This window comes from Stigmatopora argus, chromosome 21 (assembly GCF_051989625.1).
Source record: "Stigmatopora argus isolate UIUO_Sarg chromosome 21, RoL_Sarg_1.0, whole genome shotgun sequence".
NCBI lineage: Eukaryota > Metazoa > Chordata > Actinopteri > Syngnathiformes > Syngnathidae > Stigmatopora > Stigmatopora argus.
The window spans coordinates 1,418,027-1,445,344 of record NC_135407.1 but is presented as its reverse complement, the minus strand read 5'-3'; the positions used below and the strand labels follow the sequence as shown (position 1 = coordinate 1,445,344).

Below are 27,318 nucleotides of genomic sequence, written 5' to 3'. Positions count from 1 at the left end.
TCTTAAAAATGAAAATATTGATTTACAGAAAACTATTTCAGTTATAGCAACATTGTTTAGTTAACTTTATTTTTGCAAGCATCGCTAAAATTAAAACAACGTGCTGCTTAATAATTTGACGCGGAACTCTTAAACAGGAACCATTATCTGTACGTTTCTTTTTAACGGGACACACTCTTTTTTTGCGTAACATTGATTCATTTCCGTCAAGGAACAAACTTTAATTTTCAATCAAACAACGTTTGCGGACGTATTTCTTGATTTGCCTGTTTAAAAACAAACATTTAATGGATGACGAAGAGGAGAAAAAGGATGGTGAAGCTGCTGCACCTTCGGTTGTTGATCGTTACTATACACGATGGTACAGAGCAGGTAAATATAAATTAAATGATCCTCGTGGTAGCCTTTTCGATGTTTATACGGAAAGCGAAACGGCGTAATAATGATCTAAGATGTACTATATATTTTAACAATGTAATTGTGTGAACTGTTCTTTAGATTATGGACACTATTATTGCACTACTAACAACATAATGGTGGTGGGAATTTTAGTCATAATATATCGTAGTCATTATTTAATTCATGTGTCCATGATATTAATAGATATGAAGGGAAAGCCCTGTGAGGACCACTGCATCCTTCAGCATTCAAACAGGTAACTATTTGCTTTTTTATTCATATTTGAATAAACAAAAATCAGCATAGATTTTAAAAGAAATTTAATTTTATCATATATTATTTCATGGCGTGGCCCGGTGGAGCGAGTGGTTAGCGCGTCGGCCTCACAGCTCTGGGGTCCTGGGTTCAAATCCAGGTCGGTCCAGCTGTGTGGAGTAATGCATGTCCTCCCCGGGCCTACGTGGGGTTCCTTCGGGTACTCCGATTTCCTACCACGTTCCAAAAACATGCATGGATGGCTGATTGGACACTCTAAATTGCCCCTAGGAATGGGTGAGTGTGCATGGTTGTCCGTCTCCTTGTCAGCTGGGATAGGCTCCAGCACCCCCCGTGACCCTAATGAGGATAAAGCGGTTCAGAAAATGAGATGAGATTATTTCATGGGTGTTTTCTCTCTTCAGGATATGCGTCATCACATTGGCCGAAACTCACCCGCTGCTAAAGAAAGGACGGATCATCTCAAAGATTGATTACCAAATTAGTAATGGCTGTAGCCGCTTGAACAATAAAGTATCTGGAAAGTCCAAGCGGGTAATTTCATGCACATTGAATGTTTATTTTGCATTCGTAGGCTGGATTTTTAACTCCCTTTTTGTTTGCGTTTAACAGGGAGGTCAGTTCCTCACTGAATTTGCTCCACTGTGCCGGATAACATGCACAGACACAACGGAATTCACCATATACAGGTGAGTCCTTTATTTCTGGATTCCACATTCTTATGTTTTGGATTTTAATGGATTGAAATTTGTCTATTTGGCAGCTGCATCAGAGGACGTCTCCTGGAGGTCAACGAGAATATTCTTGAAAGGCCCGCTCTCTTACAGGAGAAGGTAACTACACCTAATAAAAGCTAAGAAGCCTTTCGCATACTCGGCCACCCGTACGGCCGCATCGGGTACCATCTCATATGCTCGTGTCTCAAATTTATCTTGTATTTCAAGGCAAAAATGTGCTCAGAATTTTCCCCGTATCTCAAATTTCTCATATGTTGGGACGCTCGTATGTCAAGGTATTAGTGTACTGTGATATTTGTGTGTGCAGCCATCCACTAATGGATACATCGCAGTCATTTTACCCAAGTTTGAGGAGAGCAAAAGCATTACGGAAAACCTTCTGAACAGATGTGATTTTGAAAAGCTCGTCGCCAATCGGGAAGGCACGCAGATGGTGCCAGTAAAACCGTTGTGAAGAAGGTTTGCAAGAATCAGATCTGTAATTGCAAAAAGAGTTGCAATCTGCCTATGAAGTCGCTTTAATGGCACTTTAGTACTTCAGAATGGGGTTGTTTAGTTGAATATACGTGTATACGTACGTATGTGTGTGTGTATATATATGTATATACTTGTGTATATGTGTATATATATGTACATGTGTATATATGTGTGTATATATATATACACAAACATACACATGCATGTAAATGTGTATATGTATGTGTATATATATATATACATGTAAATGTGTATATGTATGTGTATATATACATGTGTATATATATACATGCATATACACATTTACATGTATATATATACACACAAACATACACATGCATGTAAATGTGTATATGTATGTGTATATATATATACATGTGTATATATATATACATGTAAATGTGTATATGTATGTGTATAGTATATATATATACATGTAAATGTGTATATGTATGTGTATAGTATATATATACATGTAAATGTGTATACATGTGTATGTATAAATATATATATATATATATATATATATATATATATATATATATATATATATATATATATATATGTTTGTACATATGTGTATATGTGTTAAAAGGATGTAAGGAAATTGGCAAAATGACAAACTTCCTTTGTTTTTTTCTGGAATGCATTCTCAAGATTTTTTGTGGTTGTAATCATGCAAGCTAAAGAAATTTTCGGTTATTAATCAACAGTCAAGGGAAACAAAGTTTTCCAGTTTTGCGTTCAAAATTCATAGGAGTTTGCATTTAAAGGACTTTTAGGCAAAATGACTCAAATGGCAGATTATTGAGTCTTTTCCAGATCATGAGCTTTTTTTCTCCTATTTCTGTTTAAAGGCTCATTATTATTTTTTAAAATCCAAACCAATGTTTGCAGCTTAATTTTCAAAAGAAAATAGATATTTGCATTTAACAGGTTATGAAATGATAACCTTTTGAAGGTTGTGTATAATGAAAATGTCTTATTTCAAGCCTTATTTATGGATTAGTTTTTCATCAATGTATCATTTTGTACAGATCACTTATAACCAACAATGTTTAATAAAAAATATGGTTTATTTATCCATCATGACACATTTTCATCATATCCAAAACTAGAGCTCTTTTCATTACATTACCCAGCATCCTTAGCTGTTCACTCCCAGACGACAAAAACATTTAAACACAAATCACACATTCCACATAATCTTCCAACTACCTTCACCACATACTTGAACACTCACACTCAATCAGTATGCGTAGCACATAACTAACAAATCAATCATAATGATCATATTTGGCAATTACGTTTTTTTTGTCCTTATATGGCACAGTGTGTAACAGAGCGCAAAATTGACATCAAAAAAAGACAAGAATCACATTGCTGCTGTGTAACAACACTTGATGACAGAGTCTATACACCCGTATTCAAATGCATGAGTTATCTGGCAAATTAATGAGACTAAGATAAATCATTTTGAAACGTTATCCGCCATTGTGACATAAAAATAGAATGTGTTTGCGTGCATATAAACACCCTCAAAAACACAGTTTTGTATCTTTGTAATTTTTTTTACATACCGCCTCTGATTGACGCTCCTAAAAATTATGTGGCAATTTTTAAGCTTAAGTTGAACTTTATTTTTTAAATGTAGTTTAACCCACAAAAATGCACTAGAAAATCGTAGTTTCTATGCTTTTCAGCTCTTTGGTCATCAGCTGTTAAAAGATAGTAAAGTTATAAGATATTTAAAGGACATGCATTACTATAGAAAAAACGAGAAAGCATTTGTGAAACAAACAAAACACTTTGATGACACTTGTAGAGGTTCTGTGAGAATATTAAAAAAACATTCAGGGATGACTTTAGATTGCAAAATAATAATTTAACAATATACAGATGATGTGGTCCTATATATGGGTGCCATTATTTCCTCCACATAGATTTGTTGTGGCAAATTGATATGTCAAATTCAAAAGGAATTTATAGGCATGGCTTCCCATGTAAATAGTGTAAATATCTTCGCTTTTCAGAGTAACAATTTGAGTCTTTATGTTAGTCTCATTTTTTCACAAAACAGAAACCAGGCATTTCAAAATGAGCGTGTCAACGATTTACGTATATTTACCGTCTACTAAATTTGGACAACACTAAACAAGCATAGGTTATATCAGCAGGGCATCTTTAGTTCTCGACCTCATTTCGGCAGCTTTCTCACCACCCCGTTGTTGTCCGCTTAATGACGTGCTTGCTTGATTAGTTGCTCTCCAGCAGGCTAAGGCCGGCGATGCGCTGCTCGAATGGTTTGACGGCGAAATCGCCACGGTGATCGCCGTTGTTATTATTGTTGTTGTGGAGCACTGTGTCGCCGTCTCGGATGGGCGTGGAGACATCCGGTAGCCAGTCCTGTGGCGAGCCGAGGCTGCTCCGCTCTGATTTGTACTGCGAGAAAAATGATATGGATGAAGCCCAAACTATTGAATATATACAGAAAAGGCATTCACGTAATAGCTATGTCTGTTTTTGTGTGTCACCTTTGTGGCCAGCTTGTTACATACAGGAATGATGTTAAGGATGAGGGTCAAAACAGCTCTGGTAGTCTGGATAGATGAGTCCACCTTAAGAAACACATCATGAGAGTCATCAGAATACAGTCGTACCTCTACTTACGAAATTAATTGGTTCCAAAACTTTATCGTAACTTGAACATTTCGTAAGTAGAGGTGTACTTTATATGTAAATTCTCTAATTCGTTCCACGGTCCTCACACAACTACTAACTAAACCCTTTAAAATTGGTCAAAGTGTAATACCCGTGTTTGTCCGCCAGATAGGGCAAGAGCCCGCTCTACCAAGGCCGAAAGCCGACCACTTTGTAGTACATTTTAGACTTTTACGTGTGCCCTACGTGTGTGTGTGAAAATGTGTGCCACGTTGCATTCGTACGGTTTTTAATCGCTTAACAAGGGGAATTCAAAATGAAATAAGGAAATGCATTTACTTTTTGGGGGATTTCGTAACTTGGATCTTTTTCGTATCTCGAGTCACTCATTTGCATATATAAAAAAAATTCGTAACCTGAAACTTTCGTACCTGGAGGCATTCGTAAGTAGAGGCATGACTGTCTGTGATTCATGTATCGCGACCCACTTGAGGATAAGTGGGCCAGTAAATGAGTGAATAATGTATTTCATGTAATATAAGTCGTGTCACCCCCCCCAAAATGTTTTAAATATAATTTGTGATTTGTTTTTAGCTTGTTGTTCTCCATTTTACTATTTAGTATAGTTCGAGAAATATGTTAATTTAAAATGTACGCCTTTTTTATGGGTATAAAAATCTGAGGACGAAAGCAATAATGTGTTATGTAGTAACCTTCTGGAAGGTGGCGCTCTTGCCCTGCACAGGGCTCCTCGCACCCGCTTGCAGTTGTTGGCACAACACCCTCAGCTTCTCAATTTCGGACATAAGTGCTGGCTTCTCTTCACTGACCAGCTGAAAAGGCAGATATCATAAATTGGGAAAAAGGAAAAGAAAAACTTCTTTTTTGACTGGTAATCAGTTAATGTTTCGCTGCTGAATACCTGTGTGCACAAGGTGTTCAGTGATGCGCACAGTTTGAGTCCTTCGTCAGACAAAACCTGGCATTGACAAAACAAATAAATGCTTCAATCTCATGTTTCAAACATTGTTCCAAAGAGGCTTGGAGAAGAACGAGAACTTTAACTTTGACTAACTAGTAGCGAATGAGCAATGGCGTTTGAACAGGACCATAAAATGAAAATAAGGAGGAGACTTACCTCAGCTTGATGGAAAAGATCAAGTGTGGTCTTAAGCAGTCCTTCGCCTCTAAAAATGGATATATTCGCAAATTAAAGCAGTAAAACGTACATACATTATATACAGACGCTCCCCTACTTACGAACGAGTTAGGTTCCGAGCGATTGTTCATAAGTTGAATTTGTTCGTAAGTGGCTCAGTGCTATATTTTGTATTATAATTTATATTTAAGGCCTATATAAGTATATTGAAGGTTTATATAAGTGCATTTGTATGTTTAAGGCTTGTATAAGTAACACACATTGGTTTGTACTGAAAAAAAAACATGAAAAAAATGGAGAGAATACATACAGTACTGTAAACATACATTAGAGAGAAAGAGAGAGATTTACTAGAAACTGGCCGAAAGAAGCTATCTAATGACGATTGCAGTTTTCTTTTTTTCATCATAAATGATGCGGTAGCACTGTATGGCATCATTCAATTGATTTGCAAACTTTGTGCAACGTTCAATATTTGGGTTTTTCGTAAGTAGAGGCATATATTACATTAATGCAGAGAGACTCAGCGATTGGTGCGCTCTCAACAACTTGACGCTGAACATTTCCAAAACAAAGAATCTCATCCTGGACTTCCGGCGGAACAAAGTCGTGCCACATATTATCGTATCTTGGAACAACTATTTACACATCAAAGCGCTTTGTAACCTGAAACTTTTGTATGTTGAAGCCTTCGTAAGTGGAGGCACCAGTGGATATATATTGATGCATGCTGACCTGGTAAAGAGGTGCATGTTGTAGGCCATGCTGGCGATGCTCTGGCTATGACGGACCACCTGGTGTTCCTGGTCCTCCCATTTTTCTAGCTCAGCGTCTATATCGGATGACAGCAGCCGCAATTCCAAACCCACTTTGGCCACGCTGCTCTGCTCCTGCATTGAGGAAACACAAAACATATCGCTGTTGCAGTTCGACCGTTAATAAAAGCATAATGTAGTTTGCAGAGTATTTGCGCTCTCTTGTGGTTAAATTGGAAAGTCCCATTTTCATCATAATTCATATCATACACATTAACAATAATAAAGTAGTAAAAAGTAAAAATGAATGACAAATATTACAAAATTAATATCACATGAGAATAAAATGTATTTGTTGAATAGTACTAAAAAACTAAAAACATATGATATTAAAAATATTTTGTTTCAATCAATATAATACACAAAACATTCTCTTGAAACGTACAAACAGTATAAACAAAGTAAAACAAATGCATTTAAATGATAAAAAAAAGAACATACCATATTATGAAGATTATAGCAAACAGTGCATGAAATTATAGAATAGATAAATCCCCTCAAATGGTTTTATATAATATTTTTTTATAGTTCACAAAGTTCCAGGAGAGACTTTCTGTATAAATCATGCTAACATCACATTGGATGTGTGGCCTCACCTCAGCATCCAACTTTATGGGCTTAGCATTCTTCAAGTTAGCAGAGTGCTTCTGTAAATAAAAAAAACAAAATAAAAACAACATTATGCACTGATATAGAGATAGACCAGCATATAGTAATGGGCACTGCGCTACTCACGCCGGATCTTGGAAGTGACAAATACACTCGCTTGTCTCCTGTCAACACAAAAGTTGCATTTAATCACCCTACGTGTGCATGTACATCTCTGACCATCCAGTTTCAAAAGAAAAAAATTCATTCCATCCCAATCCTGGGCCTCAGTCAAATAGTAAATCCCAACCCCTCATACACCTCATCCCATTCCTCTACCAGTCAAAATTATGCCACCACCGTTATATATTTTTTTACTTACCCCTTTAAGTCAAAACAGTCTTGAGCCTCCAAAAATAGAACTACAAAAATGGAAACTTCAATCCTCTAGGTTTTTTAACGTGGTTGAGAATCATCAATTTATGTGTTTCCAATCCCACACAATCCAATTGATCCTTATTCCCGTGCCGTCCTAATCAAGAAATAAAAATACCATATTTTCCGCACTATAAGGCACATCTGCAATGAATGGCCTATCTTAAAAATTGTTTCATACATAACGCGCACTAGATTCTAATTAACAAGTAGTCATTATGTTATTATTTGTTCTAATGAACAACAAGTCTATGACAAGTAGGCTTTTTGTTGTTGATGATGACGACAGGGCCTATGTCCGATTATTATTATTATTATTAAAAGTGGTGGTAGTAGTAGTGGTTAGGAGTTGTGTTTACTAGATGGAGCTGTGCTAAAAGAGAATGATTAACCAATATTGATCCATAAAAAAGGCACATCGGATTATAAGGCGGGCAAATACGGCAGTATTGACTCGCATGAATTGAGATTTCCGAAAATAATTAATTCTCGACCACACACCTCGCTTTCCATCCATGACATCGTTGATCTCGCGCAGCAGCTGAGCAACGTCGCCCATCTGAGACTCCCAAGCCTCGCAAAATACTTCCAGGTTCTCCTTGGCAATCTTGCTGGACGGGTGCAATGCCAGGGTCTGTGCCGCAGAAATGATCTGGGAGAAAAACACGTTAAAAACATGCTATATTACCGCTAAGAAAGTGTTATAGTGATAGTCGATTGTTAAAATGTTTATCTATTTCAGTACATTTAAAAAAAAAGCCATTGCCAGCGATGGTCGACCAATCCTTTTTTTACTGTGAGAGAAGCATTTGGAAATGCTTTAAAAAAATCTAAACCTTTGTCTAAGTCCTCTACTAGGACCTAATTAGAAAAGGATGTGTTAATAACTTTCAGACTTTTTATTGCGAGACAAAAACAACACTGATACTTAGCCAATAATTGTTGCCAGTAAGGTAAAATGGCATAATACCCAATTGGGCTAACAGTGGAGCACTGTATGCAGCCACGTGATTGGAGGCTTGGCTTTTCACCTTGCTTGCTGTGTAATCATAAGAACACAAAACCCGCCTGGAGGATGATTACCACCCAAGTCAATTTCCCACGGTAAACACGATTGGATGAGGGCGATGTGGACATTGTGTCCTTAGAGCTGTTGAACGTCTAACCTGCGGGCCAATCACGTGGAAGGTCTCCTCGGCATGTACGCAGGTGATCTCCAGTGGTTCGGTCCCGGATACGTGACACAGCAGCCGACAGTTCTGTGAGGAAAGTGTTTAAAAGAACACAATTTTCTGTAAAGAAATACCCCCCTCCCCACGCTGTGATTCTCATACCTCCACCAGTTGTTCCTTCTGCTCGGTCAGCGTTCGGGAATACTGCGCCACCGCTTCCAGGTTGCCCTCGGTGCCGGCGGCCTTGAGCGTGCGCAGCGGCGACTGCTCAGTGTTGAGCCTCAGCAGCTCGGAGGCACGGCCCACCGCCACCTTGTGCAGCTTCAAAGTCGGTGAGGTTACTTTTTGAAAACTGTGGTCGAAATATACTTTGGCAAATTCCAATAGAATTCTACCATAGAAAGCTTAACAAACCCGACAAGGGTTTACATTACAAATTTGAGATGAGTGCTGCATGGCACTTTTAAACATGGAAAAAAAATGCCATTTAGCCCTGTGTAAATGCCAAGTTCAACCAGTTCCTTGTAACACGTTCCCTATTAAGATTTTCAGCTTTTTAAAGCAACAACCTTTTCAGGAAATTCTTGTTTTCTGAGTGGTTCGAGTGCATTACTTTACTTTAGGATAGAGACAACAATTCTGATGATCAAGCACAAAAGAGCCGCAATTAAGGCTTGGTTTGCAGATATTGTACATCATAACTTCTAAGGAAAAAAATAACACAGACAAAAAAAGACAGGCTCATTAAAATCAATCAATCCCCAAAAAGCTCAGTTAAAACACACTCAGTTAATAATACTTCATTCATCAAATGAATTTTACAGGTTACTGTCCAAGTATTTGGATAGATTAAACAAAGATGAATAACTTAAGTCTTATGGCCTAAACGTGGTATATTTTTACGTATATTTTAAGTATTGTTGCCACATAATTGTGCCAATCACCTTAAAAAGGCTCCCCAGTCAGTCCCCTGGCATCAATCTAACGTCATACTTGACTGCTTGTATCTCAAAAGCCTTTTTGCACTTGAGTATGTACAGTTCGGAACTTTGATCCCTGTGAGAAAGACAACTGTTCCTGTTCAAAAATAGTTTGATAAAAGTTGCTCACTTCGCGTCTGAGGTCATTGACGCTCTGGCATGACTTGGCGATGGCTATTTCTAACTCCTCGGTGGTCTCCTTGGCCTGGACCGACTGCTGCTGGATAAGATACAAAGCATTAAGGGAGATATTTCATAGCATATCCAAACTGGCAACTTGAAACGCCGCCATTGCTTGGGTCGTGTAACTGGAAGTAAAGCAGTACCTCTGCTTCCGAGTTTATTCATTTTTTTTTGTTGCTGTCTGCTGAAATTTGAGTTCAAATTTGAGTTCCAATCTGAGGTCCAATTTGAGGTCAAATTCATCGCTCAAATTTGACCTCGAATTTGACCTTCAAGGTCAAATTCGAGTACAAATTCGAGTACAAATTCGAGTTCAAATTTGAGTGATGAATGCACGCACTTTCAACAACATTATATATGCATTATATGAGTAAATCCAGTTACAATCTTCATCCGAGCCGAGCTGTTTTGGGTTTACATACGGCCTGAGTCCAGGCGTGCAGCAGCTGGTGGGCGTCCTGGCGGGCCAGCTGGCACAAACCCAGAATGGCCTGGCGCTGCTCATGTCCCGTGTAGGCCGAGTCGGTAAAGTCCTCGGTGCGTTCCACCAGCGCCTCCATCTGGCGCCCCACGGTGTCCGGCGGCGAGGCGTACAGGTTGTCGCGAAGACATTCTATGCTTGTCTGCAGACAAAAAACTCAAATTTCTCAGTCACGTAAAAAAACTCACAATTTTGCATATTTAACCTCAGTCTCAGTCTGCAGAAGGTGCCCACCTTGTGGACTTCCTGTGTGTGGCTCCAGTTTTTTTACCTAGGTCTACAATGTCTTGTGTGTCTGTCTTGCTACTGCAACCAAAGAAATTTCCCCAATACGGGATGAAATATAGTTCTATTCTAATCTAAAGAGAAAAAAACAATAGGTTGCCGACTGATTTTTTTTTTACTCACCACATTTTCTGGAATATTACCCGCATTTTTTTGTCTTCATAATTTGGCTAGGCCTTCATGTGTGATTTAGTAGTTTTTCCCCCAATAATGGCAGCTTGTCAGTCCTCTGAATAACTCTTAAAATGTTACATTAACAGATCTATATTTAACATTGTTCCCCATATTATTCCGATAACGTTTTATTCTTGGTCTCTGATTAAGCCTTAATTATATAAATTATGATTTTTTTTTTACATTCATATAGAAAAGGAGTCTCAAACTTGTCCAGCCCCCATTAGAAATTCAATTGTGCTTGCCTGGTGCTCATACTTAGCTGGGATAGGCTCCAGCACCCCTGTAACCCTTGAGGATAAGCAGTTTCTTTATCTTAAGAGATATTTATTCGCACCTTGTAGTCTTTGACGGCATTGTAGATGCTCGCAGGGAGGACGCTGTCAGTGCAGCCGCGAGCTTCCGTCACGATGTCCACGACCTGCTCTAAGGCGCACCGCATCCGCTGGAAGACGGCGTCCTTGTTGATGCGGGCAGACTCGCAGTCCGGGTGCCGGAGGCAAGTCTGTGGATAACCAAAATGAATATAAAAAAAAAAATGTCGACAAAATCTGGATTATTTTGATTAAGCCAAAACGAGTTCTTTCACCTTAGAAGCGGTCAGGAGCATCATAGTACATTTTTCCAGCACGGCCCGAGCTGCGGCCATACGGGCTTTTTTCTTCTCATCTTTCAAATCCTGTAATACACACGCACACACATTCAAGTGAACGCAAACATCAAAACAAACAGCAGATGGTAAAAATGGCTTGACTCCAGCTTCTTCCACCTTCTTTCATGCTACTAAAAAAAAGCGATATAAAAAAATTAAAAGCCAATAAAAGAGTACGGCATTAAAAATAGAACAAGGGGCATATAAAGTGCACTTCCAAAACGGAATATGGCCATGAAGATTTGGAAAAGAGACAAAAGAGTCCAAGTACTCTCTCAGATTTTTAGCACAAAGATGTTGTAATTAACCGCCATTATTTCCCTCTTCTGCGCTTGCCTGGCTGCAACATATAAAAGGTGCAAGCTGCTCTGAAAGCCAAAGTGAGACAGGCGTACTGGAAAAAAATCTGGACATAAAGTACAAAAATGTCACAAAGCTTCCTGCTGTCATGCTCTGCCTGCAAATACTTTTTGTTCTTTCGTTTAGACCATCAGACTCTCATCAAAACATATCACTGCAATCACACTTGAATTTAATTCCAAGGGAAGTGTCACTCTCTGAAAAGAAACAAAAAAGCTTTTTTGGCATTTTGTTGGCACGCTACTCACGTTCTGTCTGTCTCCCGTGAGGTGAGCGAAATCCACCATCTCGTTGCCAAACTGGCTGAATATCTGCACAAACTCCTGGAAGGTGCTCACGCGCTCCAGATGCTCCAGAGTGACAAGCACCTAACACCAGAGAGGTTTTTAAATTACTACCTTCCAAAAAATAAATCAAATCGGCACCCTTCAGGTGTAAAAAAAAAAAAAAAAAGATAAGTAACAAAAATCCCAAATGCATGTTTTTTTCCCCTTTTAAATGCGATTTGTCTTTACATATAGTTTCAAGAACACATTATACATCTTAATCAATATTAGTACACCACAGGTTTTATTTTTTGGAGCAATTTACACACACTGGAGATCATCTTGAGACAATTAGGGAAGTGAATAACAAGCTAGAATAACAAGCCGCCTGTCTGTCTTCCATTAGAAGCAAATGCAATTACTGTGCTCTCTTACTATGCTTTCCTCTTTGTGTTATTTCGCTTTGCGTGTATGTGCGCGCATCTTTGTCTGGCTGTGTGGCGAGGGCAGAAAAGATGCTGCATAAGCGAGCGCGCTGTCTGACTTTGCTGCTTCCCCAAAATGCAGATGCTTCATTTGCAGCTTTCATTTTAGAATGCATGATTGAAAAATGTCACCACACACACCACCGGGTTGCCCTAATAAGATTCTAGTTGTGTTATGGGTCCAATTGAACTGGTTAAAGCTATTACAATCTGGTATATTTGCTTATTTGGAGCGCACTAAATTAGAAAATTATATATCTATTGTACATATGTGGTAAATATGCAGATATGAGACTTACCCGTTTAGTCACTCGTGTACTACTATATCCAATGTATGTGGTAAGTACATATATAAAAATTCTACAAAAAAGATAGCCAAAAAGTATTATTTTTATTTTACACTAGTTGTACATGTATTTCAAATCTATTTTCTAACACGTTTAAATCCAATTATACTAGTTAAGAAAAAAGAACAAATTTACAGTTGCTCATTTTTATCGCCCTCCTTACCTGAAATGCGCCTTTTCATTTGACTGGGAGGGAGCGAGGGGATAATTAATGTAAGTGTTGTCTTTAAATTTTCTGTTTTGAGTCTGTCATCTATTTTTATTGATGACTGCATGTAGATAATGCATTGATAAAGGCACAGACTCGTTTTTTAATATGCTTTTGAATAAGAAAAATTGCATTATACCTAACGTCCGTTCTACCAAACGTCCGTTCGACCAAACGTCCGTTCGACCAAACGTCCATTCGACCAAACGTCCATTCGACCAAACGTCCATTCTACCAAACGTCCGTTCGACCAAACGTCCGGTCGACCAAACGTCCGGGGACCAAACGTCTTTCGACGAAACGTCCTTCGACGAAACGTCCGGTCACGATAGGCTACAGCCCCCCCGCAACCCTAGTGAGGATAAGCGGTTTGGAAAATGAATGAACAAATTTACCAAATTATTTACCAATGTTCAGTCCCCCAGTGGAAATAGATTGGATGTCTAGTGTTGTTAATGGTCGTCTAAGAGAAGTGTTTCACATAGGATAACATTAGGATACGTTCTTGTGAGTCACCTTGTTGCGCGACATCACGATCTGCTTGATGACAATGCGGTCTGCCAACACCAAAACTTTGGTGACAGACGACAGCAACAGTCGGGCAGCCTTCACCATGCTGGTGCGGTCGCTGAACACCGTCATGGACTGCGAGGGGGGCGCGCAGGCCGTGGCCACGTCAGTCAGCTGGGCTATGGCATCTCCTGCAGGACCAGCATGACAAAAGAGTGGTTGTGTGGCCAAAGACTTTTGTCCTTTAAATTGCCAGCTAGTACAACTCACCCGCACGACGTGCCTCAAAACAGGCGTGGCCCATCTCTTCCTTGAGCTCACGGTTCTCAACGGCAATGGCCTCCCCGACGGCAACGAAGCGCCCCACCGCCACGCTAACTGCCTGGCCAACACGCTGGATGGCCGCCAGAGTCCGCTCTGACTTCTTAGGCCGCTCTTTGTGGTTGATCAGGGTCGTGATCTGAAATTCAAGGCGGAAGTTATTTTAAATCCTTGCCAGAGGTAAAAATAGAAACACACAGGAAAGCCCACAGTAGGGTGCCGCTTAGTGGTCCAGCTGAGTTTATCTATTATGCATGCCTTGAGCCAATTACTCATAGATTAATTATTTATCGCTTCTACTCACCCTTGCTTTTATCAATGTTCATCGGATTAATGCTGTTAGCAACTTTAATGCCGTATTTTCCAAATATAAGGCACACATTTAATGAATGGCCCATCTTAAAATGTGTTTTATATATCAGGCGCACCGGAGTATAAGGTGTACCTTTAATGAATGGCCCATCTTAAAAGTAGTTCCATATATAAGGCGCACCTGATTATAAGATGCAGTTGTAGTAGGGGATTGTGCTATATATCGACTATATGGAGCTGTAGTAGTAGTAGTGGGTAGTGTTATAGATTAATTAGATGGAGCTGTAGTAGTAATACCAGTTGTATTGTACATCAACTAGATAGAGCTGTGATAAATTTCATGCAATGAACCGATGCTAATCCATATATATAAGGCACACCACCGGTTTCTGAGAAAATTGGCATCTTTTAGTTATGTCTTATAGTGCAGAAAACGCGGTGATTATTTTTATCAGTGTTAGGAACAGTAAATAAATCTGAGTGTTCGTTTGGTAATAGTTATACAGTTGAAAATTTGAGACAAAAACTTCCCAAAATGTGTGGCTAGAGATTTGCATCCAAGGCACAAAACATAGCAACCCAAACATTTGCATGCATAACTGCATTTGTGGGGAAAAGTTTACATCATAAATATTGGGCGAGAAAGTTTGTGTCTTTACCTACAAAGCCACCCTAAAAAAATAATCTACACAGACTCGCTGGGATATTTGGATAAGACCGTTTCATTATGAAACAAGGAACTGTGGATAATGAAACAAAGATTGAGTTATTTGGGGATTATAAGAAAACAACGTTAGAAGAAAAAGCACTTGATACCCACAGTAAAATGTGGTGGTGTATCTATCATGTTGTTGGGCTGTGGAGCCAGCAATCTTGGTTCTGGGAAACTTGTTTAAAAGGGTGGTTGAATAGATTCCACTCAGTATCAACTGATATATGACGCAAAGTCAAAGGAGTGATTTTATTCTCCCTGAAGAAGTCCTTGGTCAGTTACACCAATACAAGAACTGCATATATACGAATGCAGAATAAGTGAGAGTGTTTTTGCAGACAATTCCTTCATGTAAAGTTCCTCCGTGAATTGACTTTTTGAGTGTTTGGAGAGAGAATTTCAATGAGCAGCTCCTGCGTTTGCCACTTCCATCACCCAGCAAGACTTAATTTGTACAATTTTTGCTTTCAACCGCCACAGTGTGCATAGCTTCTTTTCATCTGCTACGCGAGCAGTCGATTCCATTTCGTCGTTACGGTTAATTAGGATTTGTAATTCCAGAGATGACATGATAAGACGTGAGCTGTACACTAGCACTCGGAGCTCCCGAGGAACTCCTTGCAGGTGTAAATCATTCAGTAAACAAAGGGTGAACACATCAGCCACCGGGGAGATACACCAGAGTTTGAATGGAATGCTTGGAGAGAGTTTGATGCCAAAAGGTGAAACCGTGTCCGACGTGTCATGTGAAGTGAGAAATTACAAATGAAGGAATGAAGTTTTTCATGCACAGTATTGCTACAGGCTGGGAATGTGCAAGAGCAGTTGTAGCGACGATGAAATATAGTTTTATTATTATTTTATTAATAAAAATGTATCGTTCTGTAATCATAGTCCGTGTACCCTATCAACTGATTCATTTTATTTTATCGTGATAACAATTTTAGTATTGGTCCATATATAAAGCGCACTGGATTATAAGGCGCCCTGTCTAATTTGGAGAAAATTTCAGACTTTTATGTGCGCCTTATAGTCGTGAAAATACGGTAAGTAGTATTTGAGTCAAAATATGATTTTAAAACTCAGCAGTAAGGGAACAAGCTCTTGTGTCTCCACAAGATGCTAATTTACTCGGAAGACACATTTGAGCCTACAAAGAAGACAAAGAGTCGACGTTTTGTTATACATTCCTCCCCCGCTCGTGTCGCTTCTTAGTTACTTATTGCTATTCATCGGTGCCCAACACGCCCACTATTTAAAGTAAGGAAAGCCAAGGCAGCATTTTACACTATCATGACCACTAATTAAGACGTTAAGACAGGGAAAATAAATCCCGTCGACAGGTCCACCAGTACCTTGAGGAGCCACAGAAACAATTACTGTAATTTTGCTCTATAAACGATGTATATATATGTGTATGTATGTATGTATGTGTATGTATGGTATGTATGTATGTATGTGTGTATGTATGTATGTATGTATGTGTATGTATGTATGTATGCATGTATGTGTATATGTATGTATGTATATATATACACACACATATACATATACATACATATATACATATACACATATACATATATCGATATATAAATATCTCAACAACACGCTTATTTATCTATTTATTAACGTATTTATTACCTATTTATTTATGTCTAAAATGTCTTTTCCTGTGTCTGTATGCTCACCCTCTTGCTACTGGGACAGTGAAATATCCTGAATACAGGATGAATAACGTTATCTAATCTAATTTATTCATATATAAGTCACAGGTAAATTAACGCCTGTCACAATACAAAATGTTCAACTCGTTATCAATTCTCCCAAAAAATCTCGATACTATTTTAGAGACGACATAAATGAGGAACCCAAAATTACATATTTTTATCAGCTCTTTCAGTGGCATTGACAGACATCCAAATTATGTGGCCCCTAAAAAATAAGTACCTTTAAATGTCCGATCTAATCCATTTAAACTGGATCCGTTGGTTCATTCGCTGCCACCTCTCCAAATTCAAATGGATTGGACGTCTCGTCCAATCAAATGCAAAATCATCCTCTATTACTGTCAATAACATTACAAAATCATATTTACCCTATGACAACAGATTTCTGGTGACTTGCAGACTTGCAAAAACAAAATCCAAATAACAACTAAACGCCTACCTTAGCTCGTCAATGCAGGAGTAAAATTAAATCAAGCTATGTTCTATTTGATGAGCATCAAGAATACCTGGCAGTAATTTTTATGTTTATTGGCCAACTTCAACTCAAATTGCATCAAACCAAAAACAAAATTAGCCAAATGAAGGTTAGCACCTCAAAATTCATAATTCCGTTCACTGCGATCTCCAGGATTATAATCAGATTTAGTTTTGCTCTCTGTAAATCCTTCGTATTTGCCTATATCGCTCTAGTGAGTGAATTTTGTGTACTTTGTGTATAATTTTTGCAGTTCTTCCAGATAACTGGGAACTGATAAAAAGATATTTGAAAACATAAAACACTTTCACTAGGTAACAATGCAATGTTTTTGCGAGCCTTTGGGTGTAAACACAGGAGGCAGCTGATGTGTTTCCTGGCAGCGCTGCCTTACTTCTGTCAGCTCGCCCAGCTGGAGACTTCCTGAACCCCCGCCCCCCGCTAGCTCAACGTGCCCCCAGCAACTCAACTTTCCCTGTCCGGCTCCCAGCCGCATTTAGATGGCATTATTTCTCAGTGGTCTGCAGGTTTTCTTGGTCATGAGCATCTGCGCGTGAGCTCCCTTAAGGCTAACTCATCACTTGAGTCCAGTAATGTCAAATGTGTGTCAAGGACTGATTGAATTGGATTGGATAACTTTATTCATCTCCATATTCGGGAAATTTCTTTGTAACAGTAGCAAGGGGGTGAGGATGCAGAAGTAGGAAAGGCATTTTAGACATAAATAGATAGGTAAGAAGTGGGTTAATAAATAAATACATGAATAAATATATAAATAAATAAGCGTGTTGCTGATATTAATATACATATATATACATACATATATACACATACATATATACACATATATATATATATAAATATATATACATATATACACATATATACATATATACATATACATATACACATATATATATACACATACATATATATATACATATACATATATACACATATACATATATACACATATTTACACATATATACATATATATATATATATATATATATATATATATATATACACACACATACATATATACACATACATACACATATACATACATATAGATGTACATGCATGCATTCGGTAGGTCTTAACACAGCCATTTTTTGTTAAAGAGCCTGACAGCTGATAGGAGGAAGGATCTGCGATTGGTACAGTGCTGAGCAATTTTTTTCCGCATGCATAAGCACATTAAAACCCTAAAACCGTCTCAGATGCCTAACCCTTTTGAAACTCATCCCAGGATTTTAAATCTCATTAGAAAAATCTCATTTGAACGTTTAACATAAGGTTAAAAACTTAACTCAATATGGCCATGGGGCCCGATTTAAAAAATATATAAACAAACATGGTTTTACTGCCTAATTTGAAACCTTAATCAAGGCTGAAATAAATCTCAGATTTGAATTTTTAATCGTGGCTGGTAGCCTTAATCATGTTTCAAACATGAACTATTTTTTAAGATCCTATTGCAAAGTACTCAGATTGGCTTCAATCCCTTTATATTTATATTTGAACTATGGTTCAAAACACTCTTTTGAAACCTCTACCCTTGTTAAAATGGTATTTCAGGGTTGAAACCCTAATTCCAAAAAATGTATATAGAAATCAAAATATGAAACTCTAACAAAATTTGTTTAAAATAGTTTACATCAGATTCACCTAATCCATGCTTGAGAAAATAAATAACAATCCTAACCTTGGTTTAAAAACAAAAAAAAGAAATTGAAAGACCAACCTTTGCTTCAAATTCTTTTGCAAAACCTTGCATTGTTTAAAAATACTAATTAAGAAAAAAATCAAAATCTCCCTGTGGCTTGAAAACACTTCTTGTAAACTCTGTCCACAAATTGTAATTCAAAACCCTGAACAAAGATTGATCGACTCATAATAAAATCTCATTTGAAAACCAAATAGTGTCCCAAAACCTTCAACTTAGTTTAAACCTGAACCTGAAAATTCACAAATGACATCCCTATGTCTCGTTTTCTACAATGTTCTCTTTTTGCTATCATCTTTTCCGGTCTGCCTGAAGCCAATTTGCAACGGCGCATCTGCTGCAAAATGTTTCATCGCTCTCATTTTCCTCTTCCGTTTCCCGGCCGCTGTCATCATCGCGTCCGTAACGACCCTGCTCGGGAAACTTAAGCGACATTAACGAGGACAAACGCGAGAAAACTTTTGCTGTTTTCATCAAGGCTTTGCTAGCTGGCTCGTCTTCCTCCGCATCCAATTATTTCACACGAGCCGCTTTAGTACTCAATCGGTTGATAAGTCGTCGTCCATCTCGCTGTTCAGCTTTTTCATTGGCCTCTCGTACAATGAGCAAGTTCAAAAAGACCGCTTGAAATCACAACCCTGGCCCGAAAAGCTCATTAGAAACCCCTAACTCTTGCTTGAAACTTTACCTCTTATTTTGAAGACTACAGTAATCCCTCGAATATCGCGGTTAATGTAGCCTAACATGGCCGCCGTGACCGGACGTTTCGTCGAAAGGCGTTCGGTCCCCAGACGTTTGGTCCCCGGACGTTTGGTCCCCGGACGTTTGGTAGAACGGACGTTTGGTAGAACGGATGTTTGGTAGAACGGACGTTTGGTAGAATGGACGTTTGGTCGACCGGACGTTTAGTCGAACGGACGTTTGGTCGAACGGACGTTTGGTAGAAGAGACGTTTGGTAGAATGGACGTTTGGTTGCCGGGTTCGCTCGCTGTCAAATTATGACAGAGTTTACTGTTGATATTTTGATATTAGATATTTAGATATTAACGCTCTCTCATTATTATAATTTTGAGAGCTGGTTTCAACAGTAACAACCCGGCGACCAACCGTCCGTTCCACCAAACGTCCGTTCTACCAAACGTCCGGGCGACCAACCGTCCGTTCTACCAAACGTCCGTTCTACCAAACGTCCGGTCGACCAAACGTCCAGTCGACCAAACGTCCGGAGACCAAACGTCTTTCAACGAAATGTCCGAGTACCCATGGCCGCGATAATTGAAAAATCGCAAAGTAGGATCACCCCTATTATAACTACCTTGTTTTTTATTCTTCAGTGCTGAGTCCTAGTAGCAAGCGGAAGACAGGGGAGTGGCTTCCGCTTGCGAGTTTCAGCGTGAATTTTCACATTTTTATGAACTTAAAAAAAGAAAAAATTAATAGCAGAAAAAAATTGCAAAGAAGTGAATACGTGATAAATGGAGTCGCAATTTTCGAGGGAAAACTTTATAGTTCTGAACCCCCACGCCTGCTTTTAAATCTAATTAATTAGCTCAATGTATCAAACTTCTTTTACCCCAGTGCTCGAAAAGACATTTTCTTTCCTAAAAGAAAAATGAAACAAAACAAGGTCTAGAAACTATATCCATGATGACGATATAAAGTCCGGGAAGCCAAAGAAGCAGAGACGACTCCACCTGATAAAGAAAAAGCGATAAATCAGCTGTGGGGAGGAACGGTAGATGGATGCCTGCGATGGGATAGATAGCTTCCATAACAGATGAAGAAACAGAGCGAAAGCAAGTGATATTATTCTGCCCGTGTCTGCCTGAACAAACACGAAGTGGCGTCCATTTTATTCGCCCCGTCAGCTACAATTTGAGGTGAACGGAGAGAGACAGCAAAGGCGAGAGAGGGAATCGATATTCTGCTGGAACATGAACTGTGACATTTTAGCCCTCTTGTTTGTAGAAGAACATTAGCTGGTTGCTTAGCAACAATATACCAATGTTTGAGCTATATAAGATAAATACTTGTCCTTTGATTTCTGAGGAAATTAGTTCTTACCATAGCCGATTTTAGGTAAAATGATAGAAGTAGGGATGTCCCGATAACATATTATCCGGGTCGCCTGATTTTGAGAACCTGCCAATCTGATACCCAGGAAATGTATTCAGTAGGGGAAGAAAGTACTATATCCAAATGTTTTTGTCCATCCAATTTGAATATAGGTATCGCAACATTATACTCCCATGAACGGATTATTTAAAAAAAGCAGAAAGAAAATCACAAATCCCTTTTCAGTTGTGCAGCACTATAATGTTGCAAGCAAATTGTTTAAAGAATGTACTAAAAACTTATCCAGCAAAGAAACCTGGCCACCAACCAAACAAGACAATATTAACGGAGTTATTTTTGACAAATAATTACAGACCGTTGTATAACTCTGCCTGAATGAGTTCCGATTAGATTTGGTTTGTTGGAATTTGATTTGAACATCTTTTGAAAACACAAAAACAAGGGACCCACAACGACGGCATTTGAACAAACAAGCCAATCAAAAGCCGCCTCTCGTGTCATCTTCCTACGGAGCGGAGTTTAATGACCGGGTAATTAAATAAAGTCCTAGGCAGGATCAGCCCGACTGCTTGCCAACTCGGCCTTGGAGAACATTCCATCAGTCATCAGGATGGGTAATTACACGTAATGAACAAATAATAGCATGCGCCGTACAGCGTAGCGGCTTCCCACAGCTGTAGTAGAATGATCAACTAAAGAAAAAGTCTCAGAAAGAGAGAACGTCCTGACCTCCACACAAAAGTTGATCGTGATTCCTCTCCACGACTAACATGATTTATTTTTCCGGGACAAAGAGAGTGCCTCAAGGAAACTTTCCCTCTTTTCAGAAAGGGAAGATAAAATGTCAGGTGTGTGGTAGGGAGAAAAAAAAACAGACTAAAGTGAATGACTACATCAGTTCATCAAGATAAGCATCAAAAGCAGCCATAGAACGTTGAAAGGTGAGGATGACTCAAGGCCCTGAGGCCTATAAAGTATTCAAGAGACTTTTGACCCTTGACAAATGCACCAGCTGGAAACATGAGAGCTGAGGAGGAGGAATGCCACCCCCACACCTCCCCTCCATCTTTCAACTATTCAGTGACATAATGGCTGGTGTTGTGAGACCCACTCGTTTAAGTCGGGATTCGCCATTATACATTCAGCGAGGGGGTTTCAATGGACACATAATCACTGTGGTTTCATGGACACACAAAAGTTTAGCACAGTTAGGTAAGGAGTAAGGATTACCACGTAAACCTTAGATAATTACAGACGCTCCCCTACTTACGAACGAGTTAGGTTCCGAGCGATTGTTCATAAGTTGAATTTGTTTGTAAGTTGCTCAGTGCTATATTTTGTATTATAATTTATGTTTAAGGCCTATATAAGTATATTGAAGCCTATATAAGTATATTGAAGGTTTATATGAGTGCATTTGTATGTTTAAGGCTTGTATAAGTAACACACATTGGTTTGTACTGAAAAAAAACATTTAATAACATGGAGAGAACACATACAGTACTGTATACATACATTAGAGAGAGAGATTTACTAGAAACTGGCCGAAAGAAGCTATCTAATGACGATTGCAGTTTTCTTTTTTTCATCATAAATGATGCGGTAGCACTGTATGGCATCATTCAAAAGTCCGGCGACCAAAAGTCCGGCAACCAAACGTCCGGTCACGCCAAAGCATGACGTGAAAAAAAATATATGGCTGGTCTGAACACAGCATTATGGCGAACGCCAGAAAAAGACAGTAAAGATCACGCTCTGACAGGCGAACTGGTGAAGAGTTCCTTCCTTGAACTGAAGTGAGTCGTTATTTATAGGAAGTAGGTGACTTGTTCATTGATACCTTGTCCGAGTGTTTCCTGTCTGAAACCCTCAATTCTACACCTCAGTCAACTCAGCTAGGAATAGTGACCGTGCCGTGATAAGAACTTGCATGCCTTCTCAATGACAGCCCAACTTTGGGATGATGTCCACTGAGGGAAAACACTGTACTATCACCAAGGAGATAAAACCCTATCTTTCCAAGGCAGGTAGGATACTGGAAATGTGTGTGAATAGTGGCAAACAACCCCAGGACGGTCTTTACTCACTAAATACTCAAAACACAGAGCGATTCGTCTCAAGTAACGGCCTCTTTGGCTTTGTACGATTTACCTGTAGCCTTTGGCTCGGATTTCACGCGACCGCATAGTTAACGAGGTGATCCGGGGACAGCAGACTCTCTGGAGATCGAGATTAAAAAGTGAGAGGCCTGCGAGGCGAGGGATGGTGTGATAGGAAATAAAATGAGGAAACCGGGCAGCGCGGACGGAGCAGGGAGTGTGGAAAGAATACAAAAACGAGGTGTCGTACATTCAAAGAGCAACCAAGATAAGAAGCCTGTGAACATAGCATACACTAGAAGGGAACAGATACGAAAAGGGGGAGGAGGGAGTGTAGAAATCGACCCAGCAATATTGCAACTTCCGAGGTCGTATCAGAGGCAGGACGGAACCGTGAAAGGCGATAGTCAAAAGCCGTGAATACAAGGGTGTGATGTGTAACACCAGATATACTGGTTTTGAAAGAAATCTTCAATGCCTGACTTACCGGCCGTTGCTATGGACACATCCAATTATCTGATTGCAGGGAACGGAGTCGGTTATATCAAAGTATTTTGGTGGGTTCTGGCTGAAAAGGCTTAAGCGAATCAATTTTGCCGAGTCTAATTGTGTAGCAAAGGTAGCCTATATATTGAATTTGTTGATTTTTTTTTTCTCTTTTCATTTTTTAATAACGAGAACAAGATGCCCTGACCCAAAGGCCTTTACCCTAGTTCGCAGGGAGCTGAGACAAACCACATGACCACTGAAAACTACTCTCATGTGACTCCTGAAGCATTAGCATCAAAAGCAGTCTTTTCTTTTTTTTAAAGGCGCAACCTACTGACCAGAAATCCTTTTTTTAAGAGCACGGTTCATCTTACATTAGGGAAAGTAAATGTTGGAAAATGTCAAAGATTAGATTAGATTAGATTAGAACTTTATTTCATCCCGTATTTGGGAAATTTCTTGGCTGCAGTAGCAAGACAGACACAAGACACACAAGACATTGTAGACCTAGTTAAGAAACTGGAGCCACACACAGGAAGTCCACAAGGTGGGGACCTTCTGCAGACTGAGACTGAAGTTACCACACAGTATATAATGGATCAAGTATATGTCTGTATATATCCATAAATAATATACATATATAGTATATGACCGGACTATTTACATATGCTAATGTATATTTAGGACAAAAACATCACACGCAAGTGTCACAAAAGGAAATATTCCCTAAATAAAATATGTTGTCATCTATAGCAGCTCAGTATTTTTTCTTTTTTCAGAAAGTATTAGTTTGTCTTTGCTTTTGGGAATAAAAAACACTACCAGCCTTAATTAAATGTATGATGAAACTTAATACTTCTATTAGTAATGCCTTCGTAAATTAGAATCTTAGTTTGTTTTTTAGAAATATAAGGTGGCAGAGATGGGGAGTGAGGCTACTCGCGTCTGGACAGTCAGAGCACGTTCAACTAACGGTAAAAAGTAAGATGGTGGCACCCTGAGCGAGCAATGGCAGGCACAAGTAAGTGAGTTTTTTCACCTTTTATGCAAGATACGGTTTATTTTTTTTCATGAATTTCATTCATAGACGTCAAAATAAATTTTGTTTCGCGTTTTCTGCTTATCTTTTCTCTATTTTGAAATAAATGACCGTATGGCTGCATTGTCTTGCGTTTCGTCTTTATCACCTTGCCGTTTCGTGCATGTCAAGTCTAATTTGTGCACATATAAGCCATACATGATTCAGTCATCATTTTTTTAGTTACAAATACGGCTTATAGGCGAGAAAATACAGTAATTGGTATTTTATTGGACTTATGAACAGTGATCTGGAACCAATTGTGTTCGGAACCTACTGTACATTTGCTAAACATTTCCACACAGCAGCAGACATTAAATAGAGTTAATGGTAGCGTAGCTATTCGGAAATGATAAGACTCCTGTCTGATATGCCGCCACGCCCTGGCAATAAAGTTTTTTCACCGTTTACTGACACCGCCTTGTTCAGCTTGCAAAAAGCCTCCACAGACTGGAGGAGATCCACGTCCAGTAGTGCATATGAGGGCCCGTTGGGGGGCCAAAGGGGCACCATGCTACATTAGCCAGCACATCCCCGCTGATAAAGATCTCTTCCTGTCCATCCAGATTGGTGGGAATAGAAAATGAACCCGTCAGAGCAGTGTTTGGTCTGCTCGCAGTCTCCCATGACGCCGCGCCATCTTGATATCAGAATCAGATAAGTTCAACTTTTGCTTGGTAAAGCAGCATTGAGTTCACCGCCTGAGGTTATTCATACATTTCATGTAAAGTAATATAGCAATATTGATAATAATTAGTATGAAAATGATTGAGTATAAAAAGGTGAGAAATGCATTTAATAGTAAATTAATCTTTCTACTTTGGCTGTAGAACTAAGAATTATATTAAAATAAATGCATAGGAAATGGAACAAAAAGTTGAATCTAAAAAAAAGATGTAAAAGTATTCAATTTGCATTCAATTTTTATAATAACTTTACCAATAATATAAATGCAAGGGAAATATTAATTTCAAATAAAAATGAGATTTAATAAGGAATCTGCACTTCAAACGTTACCAATTAATTCGATTACAGCAAAAGATAGAAAAAAAATTCAATTAAATAAAAGGATCTAAATTTGACTACATTTCAAATACATTAAAATAAATGTCTTTTTAACAGAAATGAGTTTTGAATCAGATAAATGAACAAATCTGAAGAAAAACGAACAATGTAGTAATGAAATAAATAATATTCATTCATTTTCATTTTCTGAATCACCTATCCTCAAAAGAGCCGCGGGGGGTGCTGGAGCCTATACCAGCTGACTTCGACCACCAAGCGGGGAACACCCTGAATCAGTAGGCAGCCAATCGCAGAGCACAAGGAGACCGACAATCATTCACACTCCCACTCATACCTAGCTGCAATTTAGAGTGTTCAACCATGCCAACATGTTTTTGGAATGTGGGAGGAAACCATAATACCTGGAGAAAACCCGTGGAGAATATGAAAACTCCATTACCTGAATATTAAAATATTTGGACTAAATCAAGGATTGCACAAGAATGTACAATTATTTTATATTAGAATAATTTTATATTATCATTTCATGCCATAACCTCACTTGATGATATATATACTTTCATCATTCCAATGATACATTTTCTCCACGTACATAATGACGTTGCCTTAAGCGCTCATCTCCCAGCCGGGCACCAGATGAAAGACAATTCACTTTAAGTAGGTCAAAAATCATTATACAGTGCTACCTCGACATACGATCGTAATGCAGCCCGAGACTGAGATCGTATGTCGAGCTTTTCGTAACTCGAGCGAACGTTTCCAATTGAAAACAAATGAATTGGTTCCAACCCTCTGAAAAAACACCAAAAACAGGATATTGGATTGGAAAAATTGTTTTATTTCTTCTAATTCGCCATATATTGACAAAGCAATAAATAACGAGTGGTTTAATAGTAATAAAATGTGTTTAATAGAAGTAAAATTAGATGCATTTCGCAGAGGGTAGAGACAACGACACACACGGAGGCGGGGGGGGGGTTCGGGGGGACTTTATCCACGGCACTCGTAAACGAACAAACAAATTTAAATTTACTTGGATAAATATATACAGACACACTCAAACATATGTTTAATGTAACTTTACACAAAACTGAATTCTAGTTTTGTCTTTTGTTACCTTTGTTTTCCAGGTTAGCGGTTTGCCACGCCTCCACCCTCACATTCGCTATCGATGGACTGTTTGCTGTTGTACGTATTGCCTTCAAAATATTCCCAAAATGATGCGTACAAATTGATTGCGGGAGCTTCTTTCCTTAGAAAGAATAACAGGAAATGCAATAGCTGAGCTTACCCACGTATTGATTGTGGGTAATGAAGTTTTATTCTGAGAAAGGGTGCCATTGCCTATGGGTGTTGTGTGCACGAATATACTTCATTACCCAGAAAGCCCTCTTTTTGCCGGTCGAAACTCGTCTGAATAAATCGTTCAGTCCTCGTAGATATTGCAGTTATACACGAAAGAGATGCGGCAAAAAAAGACAGTGCGCTACAATGATAAACAGCCACTCTGTTATGTCTCCATTGCATTTAGGGTCTTTTAACACATAGAGAATTAAAACAAAGTCGTAGAAGAGTGAGTAATGAGTTTTATTTAACCCTGTGGCGTAACTATATTAATT

At 38.8% G+C, this 27,318-nt stretch overlaps 2 protein-coding genes across 6 annotated transcripts in view; one reads left to right on the top strand and one right to left on the bottom strand.

Annotated features, from left to right (window-relative positions):
* Nucleotides 1-177: 177 nt before the first annotated feature.
* Nucleotides 178-26,435, top strand: abitram (actin binding transcription modulator). 3 transcript variants are annotated; one of them, XM_077590033.1, is made up of 7 exons: nt 178-372; nt 604-655; nt 1,080-1,209; nt 1,288-1,364; nt 1,439-1,508; nt 24,500-24,616; nt 25,240-26,435. In XM_077590033.1, exons 1-6 carry the CDS (start codon nt 288-290, stop codon nt 24,578-24,580), a joined length of 495 nt encoding a protein of 164 aa, XP_077446159.1. In that variant the 5' UTR covers nt 178-287; the 3' UTR covers nt 24,581-24,616; nt 25,240-26,435. The 3 variants fall into 3 exon arrangements, with proteins under 3 accessions (XP_077446159.1, XP_077446158.1, XP_077446156.1); XM_077590032.1 differs by having other exon boundaries at nt 24,500-26,435; XM_077590030.1 differs by lacking the exons at nt 24,500-24,616; nt 25,240-26,435 and adding an exon at nt 1,720-2,017.
* ctnnal1 (catenin (cadherin-associated protein), alpha-like 1) overlaps nt 2,947-27,318 on the bottom strand; it is a 29,472-nt gene continuing 5,100 nt past the window's right edge. For 2 of the 3 annotated variants that reach the window (XM_077590027.1, XM_077590029.1), the window contains exons 2-19: nt 13,921-14,110; nt 13,657-13,841; nt 12,083-12,202; nt 11,412-11,501; nt 11,160-11,327; nt 10,305-10,505; nt 9,830-9,919; nt 8,882-9,040; nt 8,714-8,806; nt 8,049-8,199; nt 7,260-7,297; nt 7,121-7,171; nt 6,445-6,599; nt 5,689-5,737; nt 5,473-5,529; nt 5,264-5,383; nt 4,424-4,507; nt 2,947-4,331 (exon numbers count right to left, since the gene is read on the bottom strand). In XM_077590027.1, coding sequence (XP_077446153.1) covers nt 4,146-4,331; nt 4,424-4,507; nt 5,264-5,383; nt 5,473-5,529; nt 5,689-5,737; nt 6,445-6,599; nt 7,121-7,171; nt 7,260-7,297; nt 8,049-8,199; nt 8,714-8,806; nt 8,882-9,040; nt 9,830-9,919; nt 10,305-10,505; nt 11,160-11,327; nt 11,412-11,501; nt 12,083-12,202; nt 13,657-13,841; nt 13,921-14,110 — 2,187 coding nt within the window. In that variant the 3' untranslated portion in view covers nt 2,947-4,145. The remainder of the gene's footprint in view (nt 4,332-4,423; nt 4,508-5,263; nt 5,384-5,472; nt 5,530-5,688; nt 5,738-6,444; nt 6,600-7,120; nt 7,172-7,259; nt 7,298-8,048; nt 8,200-8,713; nt 8,807-8,881; nt 9,041-9,829; nt 9,920-10,304; nt 10,506-11,159; nt 11,328-11,411; nt 11,502-12,082; nt 12,203-13,656; nt 13,842-13,920; nt 14,111-27,318) is intronic. The other variant, XM_077590028.1, reaches the window with a different exon arrangement.